The sequence below is a fragment of the Megascapheus bottae genome, chromosome 15, assembly GCF_031878675.1.
Source record: "Megascapheus bottae isolate mThoBot1 chromosome 15, mThoBot2.hap1, whole genome shotgun sequence".
Lineage (NCBI taxonomy): Eukaryota > Metazoa > Chordata > Mammalia > Rodentia > Geomyidae > Megascapheus > Megascapheus bottae.
The window spans coordinates 26,719,646-26,739,352 of NC_143523.1; the positions used below are offsets into that span (position 1 = coordinate 26,719,646).

At 35.8% G+C, this 19,707-nt stretch overlaps 1 protein-coding gene across 3 annotated transcripts in view; it reads right to left on the reverse strand.

Annotated features, from left to right (window-relative positions):
* Tbc1d12 (TBC1 domain family member 12) overlaps positions 1-19,707 on the reverse strand; it is a 63,852-nt gene that overhangs the window by 13,181 nt on the left and 30,964 nt on the right. For all 3 annotated transcript variants that reach the window (XM_090346222.1, XM_090346224.1, XM_090346225.1), the window contains exons 5-9: positions 18,353-18,470; positions 16,434-16,540; positions 8,542-8,622; positions 5,364-5,452; positions 3,887-3,958 (exon numbers count right to left, since the gene is read on the reverse strand). In XM_090346222.1, coding sequence (XP_090202348.1) covers positions 3,887-3,958; positions 5,364-5,452; positions 8,542-8,622; positions 16,434-16,540; positions 18,353-18,470 — 467 coding nt within the window. The remainder of the gene's footprint in view (positions 1-3,886; positions 3,959-5,363; positions 5,453-8,541; positions 8,623-16,433; positions 16,541-18,352; positions 18,471-19,707) is intronic.

Genomic DNA, 19,707 nt, shown 5'->3' on the forward strand with positions numbered 1-19,707 from the left:
GGTTAAAAACCATTTCAAGATGGAAAAGAATCATAGGCCAAGACATAGAAATGGGAACATCAGGAACAGCACAATTAGAAGATTTATAATGGAAATAATAGAAGACATTTGGCAAAGATAAATTTATTTATATTATAAAAGGCCTTACGTAAAAGAATGTCATTCAAGTATTTCCTTGTGAGATATAAGCAGCAATTATATTTCAATTTAGAAAACAAAAAGTACTATTGAACATCTGTATAATTTAGTTAAATCAGGAGAAAATACATTAAGTATAATTGATGATACATATGTCTTCTTCCCACCTACATAATTTGAAGAGTTACTTAGAAAAACCATCTCTATTTTCCCAATTCTTTCTCCTGCCCCTTCTTTTTTAGATAGGATCTTGCTATGTAGCCCAGGTTGGCCTCAACCTTCCGAGTGCTGAGATTACAGGTATGTGCCACTACACCTAACTCTCTTTTTTACTTTTTAACATACTTCATTACTATTACTATATCATGTTGAGAATTTTCTTGCTAGCATGACCAATGGTATTTACTAGAAAATCCAGTGGTGGTTTCTACCCTGAGAACTGTTCCCTTCAATATTCAACATTCCATTCAGTATTTCTTTGCTGTCCTCCTACTTCTCTGGCTTCTTCTGGGTAGTTTGTAGATTAATATTAGCTTATTTAACTTTCTATAGTAAGAATTTCATGAGGAAAGACACAATAATAAGCATCAGCTATCCATAAATGCCCATGTCCTAATCTCCATAACTTGTGAAAACATTGCAGTATTTGATGAAAGATATTTTGCATCCCTGTGAGTGTGTGTGTGTGTGTGTGTGGCTGTACTGGGGCTTGGACTGAGGACCATGTGTCCTTGCTCAGCATTTTCTTTCACTCACTTCTGAAACTCTACCATACCTCCAATTCTGGCTTTTTAGTGACTAATTAGACATAAGAGTCTCCAGAGCCTCCAGAGTAGCTCATGCCTGTAATCCTAGCTACTCAGGAGGCTAAAATCTGAGGATTGCTCTTCAGTGCCAGCCCAGGCACTGAAGACTGTGAGACTCTTATCTCCAGTTAATCACTAGAAAATGGGAAGTGGGGCTGTGGCTCAAGAGGTAGGGCTCAAGTGGGGCTGAAAGGACAACACCCAGGCCCAGGGGTAGGGCAGTAGCCTTGAGCTGACAGTGCCCAGGCCCAGAGCTCAAGCAAGCCCTATGACCCATGAAAAGAGTCTTCAGAAATTATCTGACCAAGCCAGCTTCAAACCATGATCAAAAGACCTCAGCCCCAGAGTGGCTGGATTATAGATATAAGCTACTAGCACCTTGCTCAGATGGAAAAATTATGTTAGATTAATTGGCACTAAGTAATCGTCCCAAAGGACTTTGTAAGTGAAAAGGGGAAGCAAGAGATTCAGAGGAAGATTTGGAATTCTATATTGGCTTTAAAGAGGCAGAGGTCCATGAGACGAAGGAGCCAAGGGAGGCAGTCTCTAGAAGGAAGGAAAGGTAAAAAAATGAGGTCTGCTCAACACCTTGTCTTGAACTCAGTGAAATGTTTCAGATTTCTGAGCTGCAGAACTGTCAAAATTTGTGCTGTTACAAGTCCTTAAGTTGTGGTATTATAGTAACACAGATCAGAATATGTTTGTTCACTATTGTATTCTTAGTACTATAATATTTGCTGAATGGATATAAGGAGCCAAGTATCAACCATCTATAATACTACAGTAGAAAAACAAATAGAAGAGATAAAGTGATAATTAAATCTAAGATCTTATTAATTAAATTAATGTGCATACAACTGAAACAGAAAATGCTTCCATTTAAACCTGTTTTATCACTTACAATTTTTTTATTTTATTTATATGCTAAAAGCTATTTAAAATGTAAACATCATATATTACTTGTGCATATGGGAAAGAGAAAAAAGTAATTTCTATAGTTTTTTCAGAGTTCAATTCTAAATACTCATCCACTTATGATGTATGCACTGAAAAAGAAATGTCATTTATGGTAGTACTCCTGTCAGAAATGTTTCTGAATCTAACCATGAGAAAATCATAATGGTATTTTAATTCCATTACATACATTTTAAGGAAATCTAAAATCTCCCGTGCTAAAACTTGAATTCTTTGTAAGAATTAAGCTTATGAAAAATGCAAGTATAAACCCAAACACATGTGATATACTCTGCTTTACAATTATTTTGCAGAATAAACAAGTAGTGTGCAGTAATCTCATCTTATTCACTAACTTAGTATATGTGGTTGATATAGCTCAGTTGATTGGAGAAGCTCTCAATCAGTGCTAAATTATTGTCAGTTGTGTTTAAATCATTGTGTGCTCTGCTGAGTATCTCCTGCCCATAATTTTGTAAAAATAGCCTCTCAAAAAAAGAAATGGAGCCCAAAAGGCAAGGTGAAAGAATTTTAGATTTGCTCAAAGGCAGAATGTCTTAGCAGAAGTTGGGTAGTGTTATGAGGAAAATGAATCCCGGGTGGACAGGACAATGGTGGTCTCCTTGGAGCCAAATATCTTTGGACAATATTAGGATGTATCACAAACTCTCAAATCTCACTATTTACATAAGGACTATATGGCCATCTTTTAAAATAGTACAACCTGTCCCACTCCAAACATAATTCTCACCCTTTCCCATGCCATACTTTTTCCACAGTATTTATCACTTTTTAATATAGTATATGTACTTTATAGTTGCTTACTATCTGTTTCCTCCTTCTAAGCTAAAATATCAAGTATCATAGGAAGTATAAACTTTTTGTTCCCTGGAGTAGATCAACTGCCAAGAACAAAGGTACCAATAATAAGAATATAAATATTTGTTTGCATGTGCAAATGAACATGCAACAGAATAAAGTTGTGTCAAATAGCTATTTTAGTGTGGTCTCTAAAATTCTTCTAGGATAAATATAAAAAGATGAAGTTTATAACTTCTAGTAAAACATGGCAATTAAACTCTTTAATTTTTCTTTGTCCTCTTTCAAAATCCAACTAAAATGACAGTAAAGAAAAATGAAAGGGTCAAGTTCCAGTGGTTCACACCCGAACTCCTAGCTACTCAGATGGCTGAGATCTAAGGACCGCTGTTCAAAGCCAGCCTGGACAGAATTGTCCCTAAGACTCTTATCTCCAATTAACCACTAGAAAACTGGAAGTGGTGCTGTGGTTCAAAGTAGTGTTAGATTTGAGAGCAAAAAAGCTCAGACAGCTCCCAGTCCCTGAGAACAAGCCCCACAACAAACCAGAAAAGGAAAAAGAAAAAAAAAAGTATTACTTAGGATGACAAAGAGAATAGAAAAGGATATGAATAATATATAAAAGATGTCAGTAGAATTTTAGAAAATTAAGTAAAGAATGTTAAAATTAAAATATCTCCACAGGAAGAAGTCAATAATTGGCAAGCAAAATTGAACTACCAAAGTCTGGGTCAAAAATTGAAGTCATCAGATACCTCTAAAATTGAAGGGCAGGTCTACAACAGAATTAGAGTATCCTGTAAAAGGAGAAAATCCTTTTCCTTCTTTTTATCTATACAAGTGCTTCCCTTAATTTGGCAGAACATAAAAGCTTTGTTCTATGGAGTCAGAGTCAATGGAAAGAGGTAGAGGCACCATATTGACTGTTGCGAATAACTATATAAAATGACTGGTGAGAGGTCCCTAACAGCCTTATCAGAAAGCTGGTGGTCCACTCATAAGCTCCTGGCCAAGAGATGTAAAGTTTTCTCCTTACACAAAATAAAAAACCCAAGAATGAGGTATAGATACTTAATGGTATATTTGTAAACATCTAACACAACATAAGGTATTTGATGAGTACAGATGAAATGATTATATGCAAAAACCACATTAAAACAAATACTTACATAACCAACATCAGGTCTGTAACATGTATATGCCCCTAAGATACTATGTAAAACATCATGATATGGGCCACCCTTAGGAGAGAAAATGAAATTTGAAACTATGAATAATTGTCTCTCAGTTAACATATAACATGTTAAAAACTGTAGCATTTCCTAAATAACTAGTTTTAGTATATTTAACAATTGTCAAAAAGATTCTAGAAGTAGTCTATGAAGATACTTTCAAAACTAATAAAAATACTGATTCCTAATAATAAAGAAGAAATCAAACATCCAGGGATATAAGCTATATAATTTGAAAACAATTTTAAAGATTTCTGGATCTGGTATAATAAGTAAATGATAAATACAGATTGTTTCTCTTTTTTGGTAGAGGAGATTGCCAGTGATTGACTCCAGGGCTTTGCCTATGCTTTACCACTGAACTACCCCTCCAATCCATTTAATTATTCTCTGTGTGTATTGCGTGTGTGTGTGTGTGTGTGTGTGTGTGTGTGTGTGTGTGTGTGCGCGCGCGCCCGATTGTGCATGCCAGTCCTGGAACTTGAATCAGGGTTTAGGCACTGTTCTTGAGTTTTGATGTTCAGGCTCAACTCTACATTCACCTTTTTGGTAATTATTAACTGGATGTAAGAAACTCACGGACTTTCTTGCCCAGACTGGCTTTGAACCATGATCCTTAGATCTCAGCTTCCTAAACATCTAGAATTACAGGCCTGAGCCAACAGTGCCTAGCTCCACTTGATTTTACATATGCAATTTCAGCAAAAGAAAAACAACTGGCTGGGAGTTTGGCCTAGTAGTAAGAGTGCTTGCCTAGCATGCACAAAGACTCAGGTTCCATTCCTTGGTACCACATACATAGGGGAAAAAAAAGCCAGAAGTGGTGCTGAGGCTCAAGTGGTAGAGCTCTTGCCTTGAGAGAGTACAAGGACAATGCTCAGGCCCTGAGCTCAAGCCCAGGACTGGCAAAAAAAAAGCAACTAAAATATAGTAAATTAAACTGTACCAATTTTAATCTTAGTAATACAGAAATCTGCTAATGACCCAGCTTACTTTATGAATGAGCTGCTTTACTATTTTAATGGTAACTACAGAAAATAGTTAATTCATATAAAATAAATGTTTAAAAAACTTAAGGGGTAATTGCAAAATGTTTTGTTTGTGCCAATATTAGCTATATTTTACCAGTTGAATATAATAAAACATTAAGAATTCCAAGTGACATAGAATAAAAAATATAATAAGAAATAGATTGCAATAAAACTATGTTAAATAGCTACTACACAGAGGTATATACTGCACTAACTGCAATATATTTAAGTCAGTGGAATATTAGAATTTTCTTTTTATATAAACTGCCCATTTTATAGTTTTGTCTTTACAAAAATAATAGCAATGCATTTAGAGAATCTGTCTAATTGGATATTGAAATACTTAGAAAAAAAGTAGTTATAAGCTAGTTACAAACCCTCACCTTCTGAAAGATGTAGAGAGATGGAAATGTACGGGATATGTCCAACTTAATTAATTCCAGACTGGCCTCTCGGTCAGCAACAGATATACCTGCATTTACCAAGTAGATAAAATTTAAATGATCACTTGGCTGTAACAAGTAAACACAGAATGATCAGTGTATGTGTTATTTATTGAAAGTAAATGAGTAATAAAAAATTTAAGAAATGCCATAGTTTTTCCTAGTACTCAAAGTCTTTACGAGACAAAAATGTCTGTATATTTATTAGGAAGGTAGACAGTAAATGAAGTCTGCTCCAGATTTATAGAGTACAGGATAGATTTATCTTTCTCATGATAACAACTAGAAAAAAAGCAAACAATCACAAATAACCCATTTTAAAATGACCTCAGAGTTAACAGAAGTCTAGACCATTTAAATTCCAGAAAGGGAACAGCTTTTCCTGTATAAGTGGACACTAGTGCCCATTATCCCCTCTAGGGGCCTCTGCTGCATCTGGGATTGAGTTTAGAACAGAGCTTGCCATAGCACATGTACCCTGCTCCAGGAAAGAAAAACTTGGAGAAGCTTTTCTGGGCAAATGGATGAGATAAATACCAATCTGTAGAGTTCTGAATATATGTATCTGTTTTTTCCCTCTCTGGACTTTTCTTTGAATTCATGAAGTCAATGTGGAAGGAAAGGCAGAATGAAAATAGCCCTAGTCACATTATCCTCGGGAGAACCTTTCATTGGAGAAGCCTTAAAATCATATTAGTGCAATTCTTTCCATTAAGAAATTTGAAACCCAAAATGAATTCAATCTTTAGAAAGCTACAACCTCATCCCAATTCAGTACAATTAATTATGAAAAAACCATAATTCAACTGTCTGTAAGTACAGAGCATGCTTCCCCTATGGGGGACACACCAGTATCCATTTCTATGTTCCTTTTCTTTACACTGTCTAGGTACAATTTAAAAATCTTAAGCTATGCAAAGATGTAAGATATGTTACCTAATTAAGGGGACACCAACCCAAAGAAGTAGACCTATAATTCTATAATGCAGACAAGGAATTAATAGGCAAGAATGTTGTCTGGTAACAAATATGTTAAAGAAAAGGGAAAAGATGAAGAGAAAATGTATGAATGGAAAGTGAAAGAATTTACACACAAAAAAATAGAATGTATAAAAACAAGAAAGAGGACATTCTAAGGTATAATACCTAAATTTAAAAACTTAAGACAGATTTCATATATTATGAGATCAAGCAGAAGAAAAGATTAGTGGTCCTAATCATAGATAGTAAAATTCAAACTGAAGCAGAGAGAAAACAGTACAAGAGGTTTGTTGGACATTGTTGAATCCTCTATTATGGAGATAATTAAGATTATGAGAAGAACAACAGGAAGATGGAGTTAAAGCAATATTTGCAAAGCAAATGACCAAAAAGTTAAATGATAACTGCGAATTTAAACTCCAGAAGCCAGGGACTGGTGGATCACATGCAGGAGGTTAAAATCTGAGGATCATGGTTCCAAGCCAGTCTAGACAGGCTGTAAGACTGTTTTATCTCCAATTAACTACCAGGAAACTATAAGTAAAGCTGTGGCTCAAAATGACAGATCATTAGCCTTGAGCACAAAAGCTTAACGACAGTACCTAGGCACAGAGTTTAAGCCCTATGACTGGCAAAAAATAAAATAATCTAAGCCAGGTGCGGTTGCTCATGCCTGTAATCCTAGCTACTCAGGAGCCTGCCTGAGATCTCAGTTCCAAATGAGCCTGGGCACTAAAGAATGTGAGACTCTTAACTCCAATTAATCACTAGAAAACAGGAAGTGGGGCTGTGGCTCAAGGGATAGGGCCTTGAGCTCAAGAGCTTAGGGACAGTGCCCAGGCCCAGAGTTCAAGCCTCATGATCTACAAATCATCATCATCATCATCATTTAGAAATGAGAGAACAGTAATTTGGAATACTGCTTTTAGCCAAACACTAGTAGCTCACACATGTAATCCTAGCTATTCAGGAGGCTGAGATCTGAGGATCTCAGTTCAAAGCCAGCTCAGACAGAAAAGGCCACAAGACTCTTATCTCCAATTAACTGCCAGAAAATGAACAGCAAGCAAAACTATGGCTCAAAGTGGTACAGTGCTAGTCTTGAGTGAAAAGCTCAGAGAAAGTCCCCACAACTAACAACAAAAAAAGAATACTGCTACTGACTCTAATAATTCTTCATTCAACCAATTTCTACTGGAGTCCAAATTATTTATTCATAAAATATCTCATGTTAATACTTGTCATTACAATTCCTAAAAATTTGCTTCTTTTGAAACCAGCACAAGATTTCTTAGATCTTTGCGTTTCTTTTAGTTATAGTTTTACTTTTATGGAGTAAAAACATTTTAAAGATTGTTCTTCATTATCCAAGAACAACAGATAGTTCAATAAATCTACCTAAATTAATGAACTATAATGATAGAGGGAAAAATGTTCGTTTTTACTTCCAAATGATTAGAAAATCAACTAAAGAGTATGGAAGGAAAGATAGGACTGTGAGTGAATTATACAAAGAATAAGGAATAATAAAAATTATAAGTAATAGATTGGGGAATAAATAAAACCAATGGATGGGGAAAGGTAAAGAGGTCATAAATAAAATGTGAAGAATATCTGTATTTAAAAAGAGCTTGGCCTGGGCCGGGAGTTTGGCCTAGTGGTAGAATGCTTGCCTAGCATGCATGAAGACCCAGGTTTGATTCCTCGGTACCACATACATAGAAAAAAGCCAGAAGTGGTGCTGAGGCTCAAGTGGTAGAGCTCTAGCCTTGAGAAAGTCCAAGGACAGTGCTCGGGCCCTGAGCTCAAGCCAGGACTGGCCAAAAAAAAAAAAAAAAAGAAAAAAGAAAGAGCTTGGCCTGATACTTTGTCAGATTAACCTTGTAATTTAAACTTGGAGTATAACTAATATGGTTTATATCTCATCTTTTCAATTTATAACTTAACTACTCTAAGTCCCAATTTCCTCTTCTGTAATTCAAAATGATACCAGCTACTGAAAAGATTAAGATTAAATGATAAAATATTTGTAAAGTAGTTTCACATTTACTGATATATGGTGTAAATTCGCACTATTATCATTAAGTAAGTGGATTTTCATCCTCAAACTCTTCAAAAGAAGAAAAAAGGAACACACCTTCTATATCATTATCTGAACTTGTTTCACTGAAGCTTTTCCATCGTTCTTTTGCTCTTGAAAGGAAGATCTCATAAAGTTCTATAAAAAAATAAAATTTTATAAATTAGAGATATATTCACATTTTTCTTTTAAATCTTTACCTATTATTATAGGTCAAGTCTCTCTGGTACATCATATATCAAAAAGATAGCAAAAATTAAAGCAAAATTAAATGAATTAAGAGTCCCCCACAAAAAACATAGAAAGAATCAACAAAAAAGTAACAAACTGAAGTATGTGGTTTTACTAGAAAAATTCATAATCCAACCAGAAACAGCTTAAAATAAAAATATTGGATAAGTCAGGCATCTGATACACATCTGTAATATCAGCGAGAGGGTATCAAAGATGTGAGAAATTTTTGTTTGAGGTCAGCCTGAGCACAAAAGTTAGTGTAATACTAAAATAAATAAATAAAAACAAGTTGGGCATGGTGATACATTCCTGAAAAGCAAACTATGCAGGAGACAAAAGTAGGAGAACTGAGGTCCAAAGTTGGCCCCAGGCTCTAAAGCAAGAGTACATGATTAGCTGAGCATAAATGCTTGAATTGAGCATGGGAACCTGAGTTCAAACCCTAATAACGATCCCTCACATACATGATCATCCAGATAGCTGCAATATTGAATGTATATATGAGTGCAGGAGATATGCTTCTGTAAAGGAAGTGCTGCTGTGAAACAGCTGAAAGAACTCTGGTTTGCATTCCAACTCTGCCACATACTACATGTGGAACTTCAAGTTACTTAACTCTGCAACTTGGCATCATTTATCTGTAAACTAGAGAAACTAACACCTACTCATACAGTAGTAACTGTAGTTACTGTATGAGTAATTATGACATTTACTGTGTAAATTCTTTGGCTTTCCATCCGTACATTTTCTCTTCATTTTTTCCCTTGTTTTCTTTAACATATTTGTTACCAAACATTCTTGCCTATTAATTCCTTGTCTCGGTAAATTCCTTGTCTTGCTTTGTTTCCTTAAGCTGGTTTTTCCACTATGACACTGCTTCCTAAAACTACCTGTACTTCATAGACTTGGTCCTTTAGCCAAAAATCTCCATCCTAACAAAAATCTTTCTGGTAAAAATCTATCAATAAAAATTTCTATCCTTTACATAAGGCCATACAGTATGACGCTAAATGAAAGGACCTCCAGGATATAGAAACAAAAGCCATATAATGAGTGATTGTTGTCCTTAATGTACTGTTATCTCTCAACTCTTTTGCCATCCTTGGTTATCTCATATTGCTACAGTATTTCACCTTATCTGATATATTGTATATATACATTTTTGGTTATTTGAAATCAGATAGGGAAGAGGGGAAAAGAAGATGAGGGGCGGGGGTGGGGGAAGGGAAATGGGGACCAAAACATGAGAAAAGGTATCAATGTTTGTGAAGTAATGCACCTTCTATCTGGTGAATATAATGTAACCCTTCTATTAATTACAATAAAAAATATATAGAAAAAATTTTGATCCTTGTCTTTTTTTTTTCTTTTCTTGTTTCTTATCATGAGCTTTAACCTCTGGGACTGAGTAAGCTCCTCAGCTCAAGGCTAACATTCAATCATTTTGAGCCACAGCACCATTGCCTTTATTATTGTCTTTTTACTCGGGTATTCTGTCAATCACTGCCAGAGAATACTGCTGCTTCATGTTCAGTCTTATAAAACTTTCAGAACAGAAAATTCTCAAGTTCTAATTGATTTATAATTACAAATTAATTGAAGATACATAAAAAAGTGAATATAAGTGACAGAATGTCAAAAAAAAGTCTTTGGTGAAGACCAACATTCATATATTGTCTGAATGTTAACATTTTTTTTAACTTAAATTTCTTTGGCGAGGGGGGGTTGAACTCTGGGCCTAGGTGCTGTCCTTGAGCTCTTCAGCTCAAGGCTACTGCCCTACCCCTGAGCCTAGGTATTGTCCCTGAGATCTTTAAGGCTACAGCCCCACCTCTGAGCCACAGCCCCATTTCCCCTTTTCTAGTGATTAACTGGAGATAAGAGTCTCTCCTTCTTTAGTGCCTGGGGTGGCTTTGAACCAAAATCTTCAGATCTCAGCCTTCTGAATAGCTAAGATTTACAGACATGAGCCACTGTGCCCGGCTTAAATTATTTTTATAAAATTTAAGGTAAAATATGAGCATAAATAAAATATAAATAGCACAAAATAGTAAAAAATGAAAAATAAATTTCTTTCAGATGCAGTTAAGGGTATTACAGGTCTCATAAACTTTCAGAGATGAAATACATGTGCACTATTGTATACATGAAAACTATTACTAAAAATAATAAAGTGATCACATATTAAATGCACTGATCTGTAGCCTACTTTGTGATTTTAAAGGTTTTTCCACAGTGGTAGATAAGTCTTTTATTTGTGTGTATGTATATGTATACTTAGACATATACATATATCTGTTTAAGTATACATATATGTGGAAACACATAAACACATTTTAATTATACTGAGATTTCAACTCAAGGATTTGTACTTGCTGGGCAAGGACCTGGTTCTTTTTCTTTTAGTTAGCTTTAACACAGGACCTCTTACTTTTTGCTGAGTCTAGCCTTAGACTACAACCTTCCTACCATGCTTTCCACCTAGCTAGGATTACAAACACATGCTACCATGTGGTTTCTTTGTGGAGATGAGGTCTTGCTAACATTTTGTCCTGACTGGCCTCAAACTGTATTTCTACTAATCGCTGTATCCTGAACAGCTGACATTATAAGCATGTGCCACCATACACAGCTAAAAGATACAAATCTGGTTTTGGTCATAAAAAACTATTACAGTATTCCAATATACAAGTATACCATAAGTATTGTTGTTTTGCCAAGAATCAGATCACTATAAAATAACTGACTAGATACATTTCAAGTGATTTACTATTCTAATTTCTCTTTTCTATTCACTATACCATGACTACCAAATTTTAGAAAAAGGCAAAAAAGCAAATTTAAAGTTTATTCATGGGGAGGTGGGGGGGAGGGTAATGGGTACCAAGACATGTGAAAGGGTATCAATGTATGTGAATTAATGCACCTTCTATCTGGCAAATATCATGTAAACCTTTTATTAATTACAATAAAAAATTTTAAAAAAAAGTTTATTCATGGGCTCATGAATGATTTGGCAGAATATATGAATACAATTTTAAAATTTACATATACAATTATATGAGCTTGAAGGTATCAAATTATAAGTTCACATTTTTAAAAAAATTACAAACTGGTTTTTAGTTAGGATAGTTTCATTATTCTTTCTAAATTTTACAACTGCCCTGAAAGCCGACATTTCTTATATTTTTTGGAAGCCACAAAACATATCCAATATAAAAATATGGTAATGCATTTTAAAACATCAAAGAATATCTCTCCAAGGAAAATTTATAGTGCATATCTCTAATAATAAGACTTGCATCTCAGTTTAATTCCATGTTTGGTTGTTCTTTTATTTTGAATCTACAAATGGAAAGCTTAAAGGCTTAAAGACAGTTCCTTATAGCTGAAAAGAGAATACTTTAATTTCAGTATATGTTTCATTTTGTGATCTTGTGACAATGAGGAGATATGTAAAGCACTTTTACTACAAACATATATTCACTTTTATAAATAAGTACTAAAATATTTCTTTAAGATAGCTAATGGTCTTAGGTCCATTTTACAGATAAAGAAAACTAAGAATTCTAGATGTTAAGTAACTTGCCCAAGGACACAAAGTTAATAAATATAGTAGAATCACATCTGACTTGACTTTAGAGCCTTTACTCTTAGCTATAATACTCTCCAGAAGAGTGGCACTGTGGCTCAGCTCAGGTAGTAGAGCAGTAGCTTTGAACTGAAGAGCTCAGGGACAGTGCCTAGGCCCAGAGTTCAAGACCTAGGACTGAACAAAAAATTTTTTTAAAAAGGAAAAAGAGCATGAGTTCCCAATCCATTCCTGAAAATGTCTAAGAGGAAAAAAATGCAAAATTACTATGCTACAAATTTTATAAATTTCAAACTCAAAAAGAATGTCTTGATTATCTCACAAAAAGTCAACACCTATTTAATCAACATTTAATCAATCTACCTAACAAGCCAAAGAGATCAATATCAACAACGGAAACAACAATGAAAAGGAAAACAAAACTTCAAGTAACCACCTAGCAATGCTTTTTAAAATCTAACCAATGTCTGACTGCAACATAAAAGAAATTTCCTGGCTGAGTGCTAGTGGCTCATACCTGTAAACTTAGCTACTCAGGAGTCTGAGACCTGAAGATCACAGATCAAAGGCACCGTAGGCAGGAAAATACATGAGACACCTATTCCACATAACCACCAGAAAGGTAAAAGTGAAGTTGTGGCTCAAGTGGTAGAACACAGGCTTTGAACAAACAAGCTCAGGATAATGCTCAGACCATGAGTTCAGCCCTAGGACTGGCACACATACAAAAAACTTAAAATTATTTTTTTTTAAGAAAAGACATTTCCTTTCCTTTTAATATATTATAGGCATAGAAAGCAAAAGAAACTTTTATTTGAAGGAACTGAGTCATATAGAATCTAATCTATTCTAGGGCTGAATGCATGGCTCCAGTGGTAGAAAGCTTGTTTAGCAAGTATAAAACTCCTCATTCAAACCCTAGTACCACAAAATAATAATAATAATAATAATAAATTTATTCTAAGGAAAATTAAAACTTATAATTCTTTCATTTAACAAATTTTCTTTATAAAATTTCTTGTAAAAAGTTTTTTTTTATTACACAACACTTGTTAAAATTAAGTTCAGTATCATACAGTCATAATATGCAATGTTTGGATTACTTTTAAGAATAAAGATATGGGCTGGGGATATGGCTTAGTGGTAGAGTGCTTACCTAGCATACATGAAGTCACAGGTTCAATTCCTCAATACTATGTAAACAGAAAATGTCAGGGCACTGTGGCTCAATAGGCAGGGTGCTAGCCTTTAGCCAAAGAAGCTCAGGGACAGTGCCTAGGTCCTAAGTTCAAGCCCCAAGACTGGCAAAAAAAAAAAAAAAAAGAAGAAAGCTTGGATGTTGGATGCAGTGGCTCACACCTATAACCATAGCTACTCAGGAAGCTAAGATCTGAGGATCGAGGTTCATAGCAAGCCCGGGCACTAAACTGTGAGACTCTTATCTCCAATTAACCACTAGAAAACCAGAAGTGGCTCAAGGGGTAGGGTGGTAGCCTTGAGCTGAACAGCTCAGGGACAGTGCCTAAGCCCAATGACCCCCCCCCCCAAAAAAGCTTGGTGCCAGTGGCACATGCCTGTAATCCTAGCTAGCTACTCAGGAAGCTGAGACTCTTATCTCCAATTAATCACTAGAAAAGGGGAAGGGGGGCTATGGCTCAGGGGGAGGGTGATAGCCTTGAGCTGAATAGCTCAGGGACAGTGCCCAGGCCCAGAGTTCAAGCCCCATGACCCACAAAAAAAAAAAAAAGTAACTCCAAGGCATAAAAGATACTGAATAATAATATTGTTGGTAATTAAATATATTTCCAAAATTATATCTGATGCACACACTTCTGTTTGTGCATATGTATGACCTGGAAGATTATATATCAATGTTAACTGTGCTTACAGTAAGATCAAGAATAGTTTGAATGGAAGACATTTAAACTTTGTATATTATTGCTTGCATTTTAATAAATACAAAAAGAAAAACTTTAACACTAACTATGTATTATTTCCATTATCTGAGGCCCTCCATCATCTGGTGTGATTATATCTAACATTAACATTGTTACCCAGATCAATTCAGCACCTATTCTGTTAAGTATTTTATTTGTTATAATGTCATTAACCTAATTCTGCCTAAACTTGTTTTCTGTGTATGGCACTAGGTTTGAACTCAGGACCCTTGCACCTACTACCAAACATTCTGCCACTTAAGCCACATCCCACATCCTCAGCTTATTTTATGTTCTTTTTCAAATAAGGACTCATATTTCTGTCTGGGCTGCCCTGGATCATGATTTATCCTATTTATACCTCCAAACAGTTAGGATAGTAGGTATGTACCTGCATATACCTAGCTTATTTGTTGAGATATGAGTCTGGCTAACTTTGTGCCCAAGCTGGCCTAACACCATTGTCCTCCGAATCTCCACCTCACAATGCCTGGAATTACAATTGTCAGTCAATAGGCCCAGCTTATAATTACCCTACATTTTAGTACTACTTGTCAAGTCCAAGAACTGGGCCTGGAATTTGGCCTACTGGCATGCACGAAGACCTGGGTTTCACTCCTCAGTACCACATATATAGAAAAAGGCTGGAAATGATGCTGTGGCTCCAGTGGTAGAGTGCTAGGCTTGAGAAAGCCCAAGGAAAGTGCTCAGGCCCTGAGTTCAGACCAGGTCCCAGGACTGGCAAAAAAAAAAAAAAAAAGTTTAAGAACTATACATTTTTGTCCAGGCCACAGTGGTGTATGCTTGTAATCCTAGCCATACAGAACTGCAGTGTAAGGCCAGCCCTGTACAAAAACCATAGATAAGCAATCTGGAAAATAACACAAACTCAAGTGGTAGAATACATTGAAACAAGTTACAAGACAAAAAAAAAAAAAAAGAAGAAGACAACTCACGGAATTATCCATTTGGATGTCAAAAATACTATTGCTGGCCGGGTGCCAGTGGCTCACATCTGTAATCCTAGCTACTCAGAAATCTGAAATCTGAGAATTGAGGTTCAAAACCATCCCAAGCAAGAAAGTCTGAGAGACTCATCTCCAGTTAACCATCAAAAAGCTGAAAGTGGAGCTGTAGCTCAACTGGTAGAGCACAAGCCTTGAGAAGACAAACAAAAATACCCTCAGGCACCTCAGGAACAGCCATTAAAAAAAAGTAATGGGGCTGGGAGTATGGCCTAGAGGTTAAAGTGCTTACCTAGCATGCATGAAGACCCAGGTACGATTCCTCGGTACCACATACATAGAAAAAAGCCGGAAGTGGTGCAGAGGCTCAAGTGGTAGAGCTCTAGCCTTGAGAAAGTCCAAGGACAGTGCTCAGGCCCTGAGCTCAAGCCCAGGACTGGCAAAAAAAAAAAAAAAAGTATTGGGCTAGTGGTAGAGTGCTTGCCTAGCATGCAAGAAGACCTGGTTTCAATTCCTCAATACTAGATATATAGAAAACGCAGAGAAGTAGTACTGTGACTTAAGTAGTAGCGCTCTGTCATTGGGAAAGTCCAAGGACAATGCTCAGAGTCTGAGATCAAGCCCCAGGACTGGCAAAAAAAAAAAATTATTTCTGTGTATGACAGCTAATACCTGTAATCCAGCTACTTGGAAGGCACAGATTGTAGGAATGTGGTTCGAGACTAACTTGGGCAAAATATTCACAAGAATCTGTCTCAAAGAACAAACCAAGTATTGGTTTCATGCTTATAATCCTAAGTATGCAGAAAGTTAATTTCAGGTATATGGAAGCAAAGTTAGGAGAATCAAGGTCTAAGACTGGCTTAGGTATAAAGTATAAAACCCTACCTGAAAAATAAAATCAACAACAACAACAAAGATTAAGAATGAGGCTCAAGTGGTAGAGTTCCTGCCTAATCAGCCTGGGACCCTAAGTACAGACCCAAGTACCATAAAAAAAAAAGACTGTCAATAGTTCTAAACTAAATAAAAATCCACAACTATTATTTATGTAAAATGAATATAATACAGTAAATAAGGTAGGCATATGGGCAGGCACGGGGCATGATTTTAAAACTTTATAACAGTGTCTCTTTTAAGTGGCCACTCTACTAATCTGCCTTATAAAATTCTGGAGATGTCAATCTATAGTGTGGGGAGAACTGAACATAGAATACAAACCAGGAGTGATATTTAGTTCATTTCCTACAGCTAGACTCCATACTTTCCCACGAACACTAGGGGGCAATCCCTGCCACCACAATTCTCGAACTCTTCTTGTACTACGCCTAGAATTAAAGGAGGAGAAAAAAGGAGAAAGTTACTTTTTATACCCCAAATAGCAGTTGCATGATGGTTCACCTATGGCCAAGTGATTAGATGAATTTTATGAATATAAAGAGTTAATTACGTAATGTGTTCTTTCCTATGGGTTCCTGCTTATAGACCACAAAAGCCTATAAAGTATCTCAAAGAAGAAGGCCTCTGACAGATGCCAAAGATACAAAAAAATCAGAAATATGCACTTATCAAAAGCAAGGACAATAGGGACAAAAAATGTGCTGCCAATTCAGTACCAAAAATAAAATCACAAATAGGTAAGGCTCTAGTTTTGAGGAGTAGTATTCTGAAAGAGTGTAGGATTTAAAGTCAGACAGACATGAATTCAAACCAGTGTAGCTACTCACTGATTATATAACCTTGGGCAAATCACTTAACCTCTATAGCCTTGAGCTTCTCTAAAAGATAAATGTGAATAAAAATAACATGCATTTATAAAAGTTCTAATACATTTAGCTAGGCGAAGAGCTTAGTAGAATACAGTAGTCTTACTGACAGGAAATAAATGTTAAAACACTGTAGGAGATGGCTAAAACCAGATAGTACAATAGTACTAGATTTCTTTCTTCACATGCAGACCTATGATAAAGTGGAACATGTAAACTAGGCACATTAGCAATTGATAATAACTAATAAAAAACACAACAATTACAAGAACATACCATGATAAAAGTTTTGTGAATGTGGTCTGTCTCTCAAAATACCATTGGGTACTTTCACCTTTTCACTTAAATGAAGCACTTTATAGCTTCTCTTGAATATATCTATCTGAACTGCTAGCATCCTTACTTTTTTGCTTGGGGCTATTATTAAGATTTTTTTTCCTAGTCCTCCTATTATTAAGTTTTTAAAGAAATGATTACTTGACTACAGGTACTGCAATACCATGAGAGCAGCTCTGACAACTGAATGACTAGCAGGCAGGTAGTATATATGTGACATGGATAGGCTATAGAAAAAGGGCTGATTCCCCACCAGGAGAGAGCAGTAAAGCAATATGCTTCTAAGAATAGTGCACAGTTTAAAACTTCTGTGTTGTTTATTTCTGTAATTTCCACTTAGTATTATTTAACCTCAGTGGACCACAGATAATTTAAAACTTCAGAAAACAAGATTGTAGATAAAGGGGTATCACTCTATTGGTCATGTTTCCAAAATTCAAAAAAAAAAACTCAAGGTATATCTTATACTAGGCATTACAGACTTTATCCTCAGTTAATCCAGGGGAAGATAAAGCATATATAAAACTTACCCCCCAAAAAATGCAAATTAAGGTCAGAAAGTACATTAGCCTCAAAATAAGACAATAAGACATTTTAAAAAGGGCAAGATCAGATATATTTCTGAGGCGTTTAAAATATTTTAAGATTTAACCTTTCAAAAATTCATTTTCCTATAAAGTATATTTAGTGTATTTTTTCTGGAAACCTACTATTATGGTAATTGTATACCTCATAATGCATGCATGGCATGTTAGAATTAAGAAAACATGTAATTGAGGAGACTAAAATTTTCATGAATCAACTAGCATTTCAGATAGGTCTCAAAGATAGGTAAGACAGGCACAGAGAATGGTCAGTAAGAGAAACATGTAGCAGAAATTGAGGGATGGCAAAGGCAAAGAGATAAACGAGATTTTCAGGTTAATAACATAACTCAGTCAAACAAGAAGATACATGCTAGGAAGTAATAAAATACTGAACAGGAAAGATGAGAACTGTGGAGGCAAACTAAACTTTGGAAAAAGTCTGCTTACTTACATTACTTCCCAATTGGGCAGTATTTCATTGATCCAAATTACCATTGCACTTGCAATGCTTTCTTCCTGTTTAAATCGCTCTTTCATTATTCTTTTTCTTTTATGTGCTTCTTTGATTTCTGTTTTAAACAAGTAAGAATTATTTCAATACAAATTAGTTACATCAAAATTTCCTCTAAACTCTTCAGAAGAGGCATTTTCAAACAGAATGTTTTTCTGGACGCCAATGACTAAAAACTGTAATTCTACCTACACAGGCGGCTGAGATCTGAGAACTACATTTCAAAACTAACCTGGGGAGTGGGGGAGCAGGAGTGTGACCTAGTGGTAGAGTGCCCTGGGTTCGCTTCCTTGGTACCACATATACAGAAAAGGCCTAAAGTGTTGCTGTAGCTCAAGTGGTAAAGCATTAGCTTTGAGAAAGCTCAAGGACACTGTCCAGGCCCTGAGTTTATTCACGATCAGTAAAAACAAAACAAAAACTAGGGCAGGAAAGTTCATGAGACTCTTATTCCAATTAACCACCAAACAGCTGGAAGTGGGGCTGTGGCTGAAATGGCAGAGCGCAAGCCTTCGCAAAAAAAAAAAAAAAAAAAAAAAGATAACAACTAGGGAGATCAGAGTCAAGAGATAACAACTAGCCCTGAGATCAGGCTCCCTATTCCCTTAAAAAAAAGAATCTTCTGGGCCAGGAGTTTAGCCTAGTGGTAGAGTGCCTGCCTAGCATGCACGAAGACCCAGGTTCTATTCCTCAGTACCACATACATAGAAAAAGCCAGAAGTGGTTCAGTGGCTCAGGGTAGAACACTAGCCTTAAGGAAAGCCCAAGGACAGTGCTATGAAATAAATTCTTTTATGGCTGGGTGCTGGTGGCTCACCTCTGTAATCTTAGCTACTCAGGACGCTGAGAGCTAAGGATTGCAATTCAAAGCCTGGGCACAAAAGTAAATCACCAAAAGTGAAACCACCAGAAAACTGGAAGTGGCGCTGTGGCTCAAGTGGTAGAGCACTAGCCTTGAGCTGAAGTGCTGAGGGACAGAGCCCAGGGCCTAGATTTCAAGCCCCATCACCCCACCCCCAGAAAAAATATTTTATGGATTAACAAGATTAAACATAACTTGAACAAATAAACAATTCATTTTTCATATAAGAGTTTATGAATCTCTTAACATAAGCCACATGACATATCAGGATGGAGGTATGGCTCATCAGTAGAGTACCTAAATAGTAAGCATGAAAGCCCTAGGTTCAAACCTCAGTACTGCCAATGACTTTTCTTTTTTTCTTCTTTTTGGCCAATGATACTTAATATTTGAAACTTTTTTTACTATCATATTTTACTTCACTAATTAGATT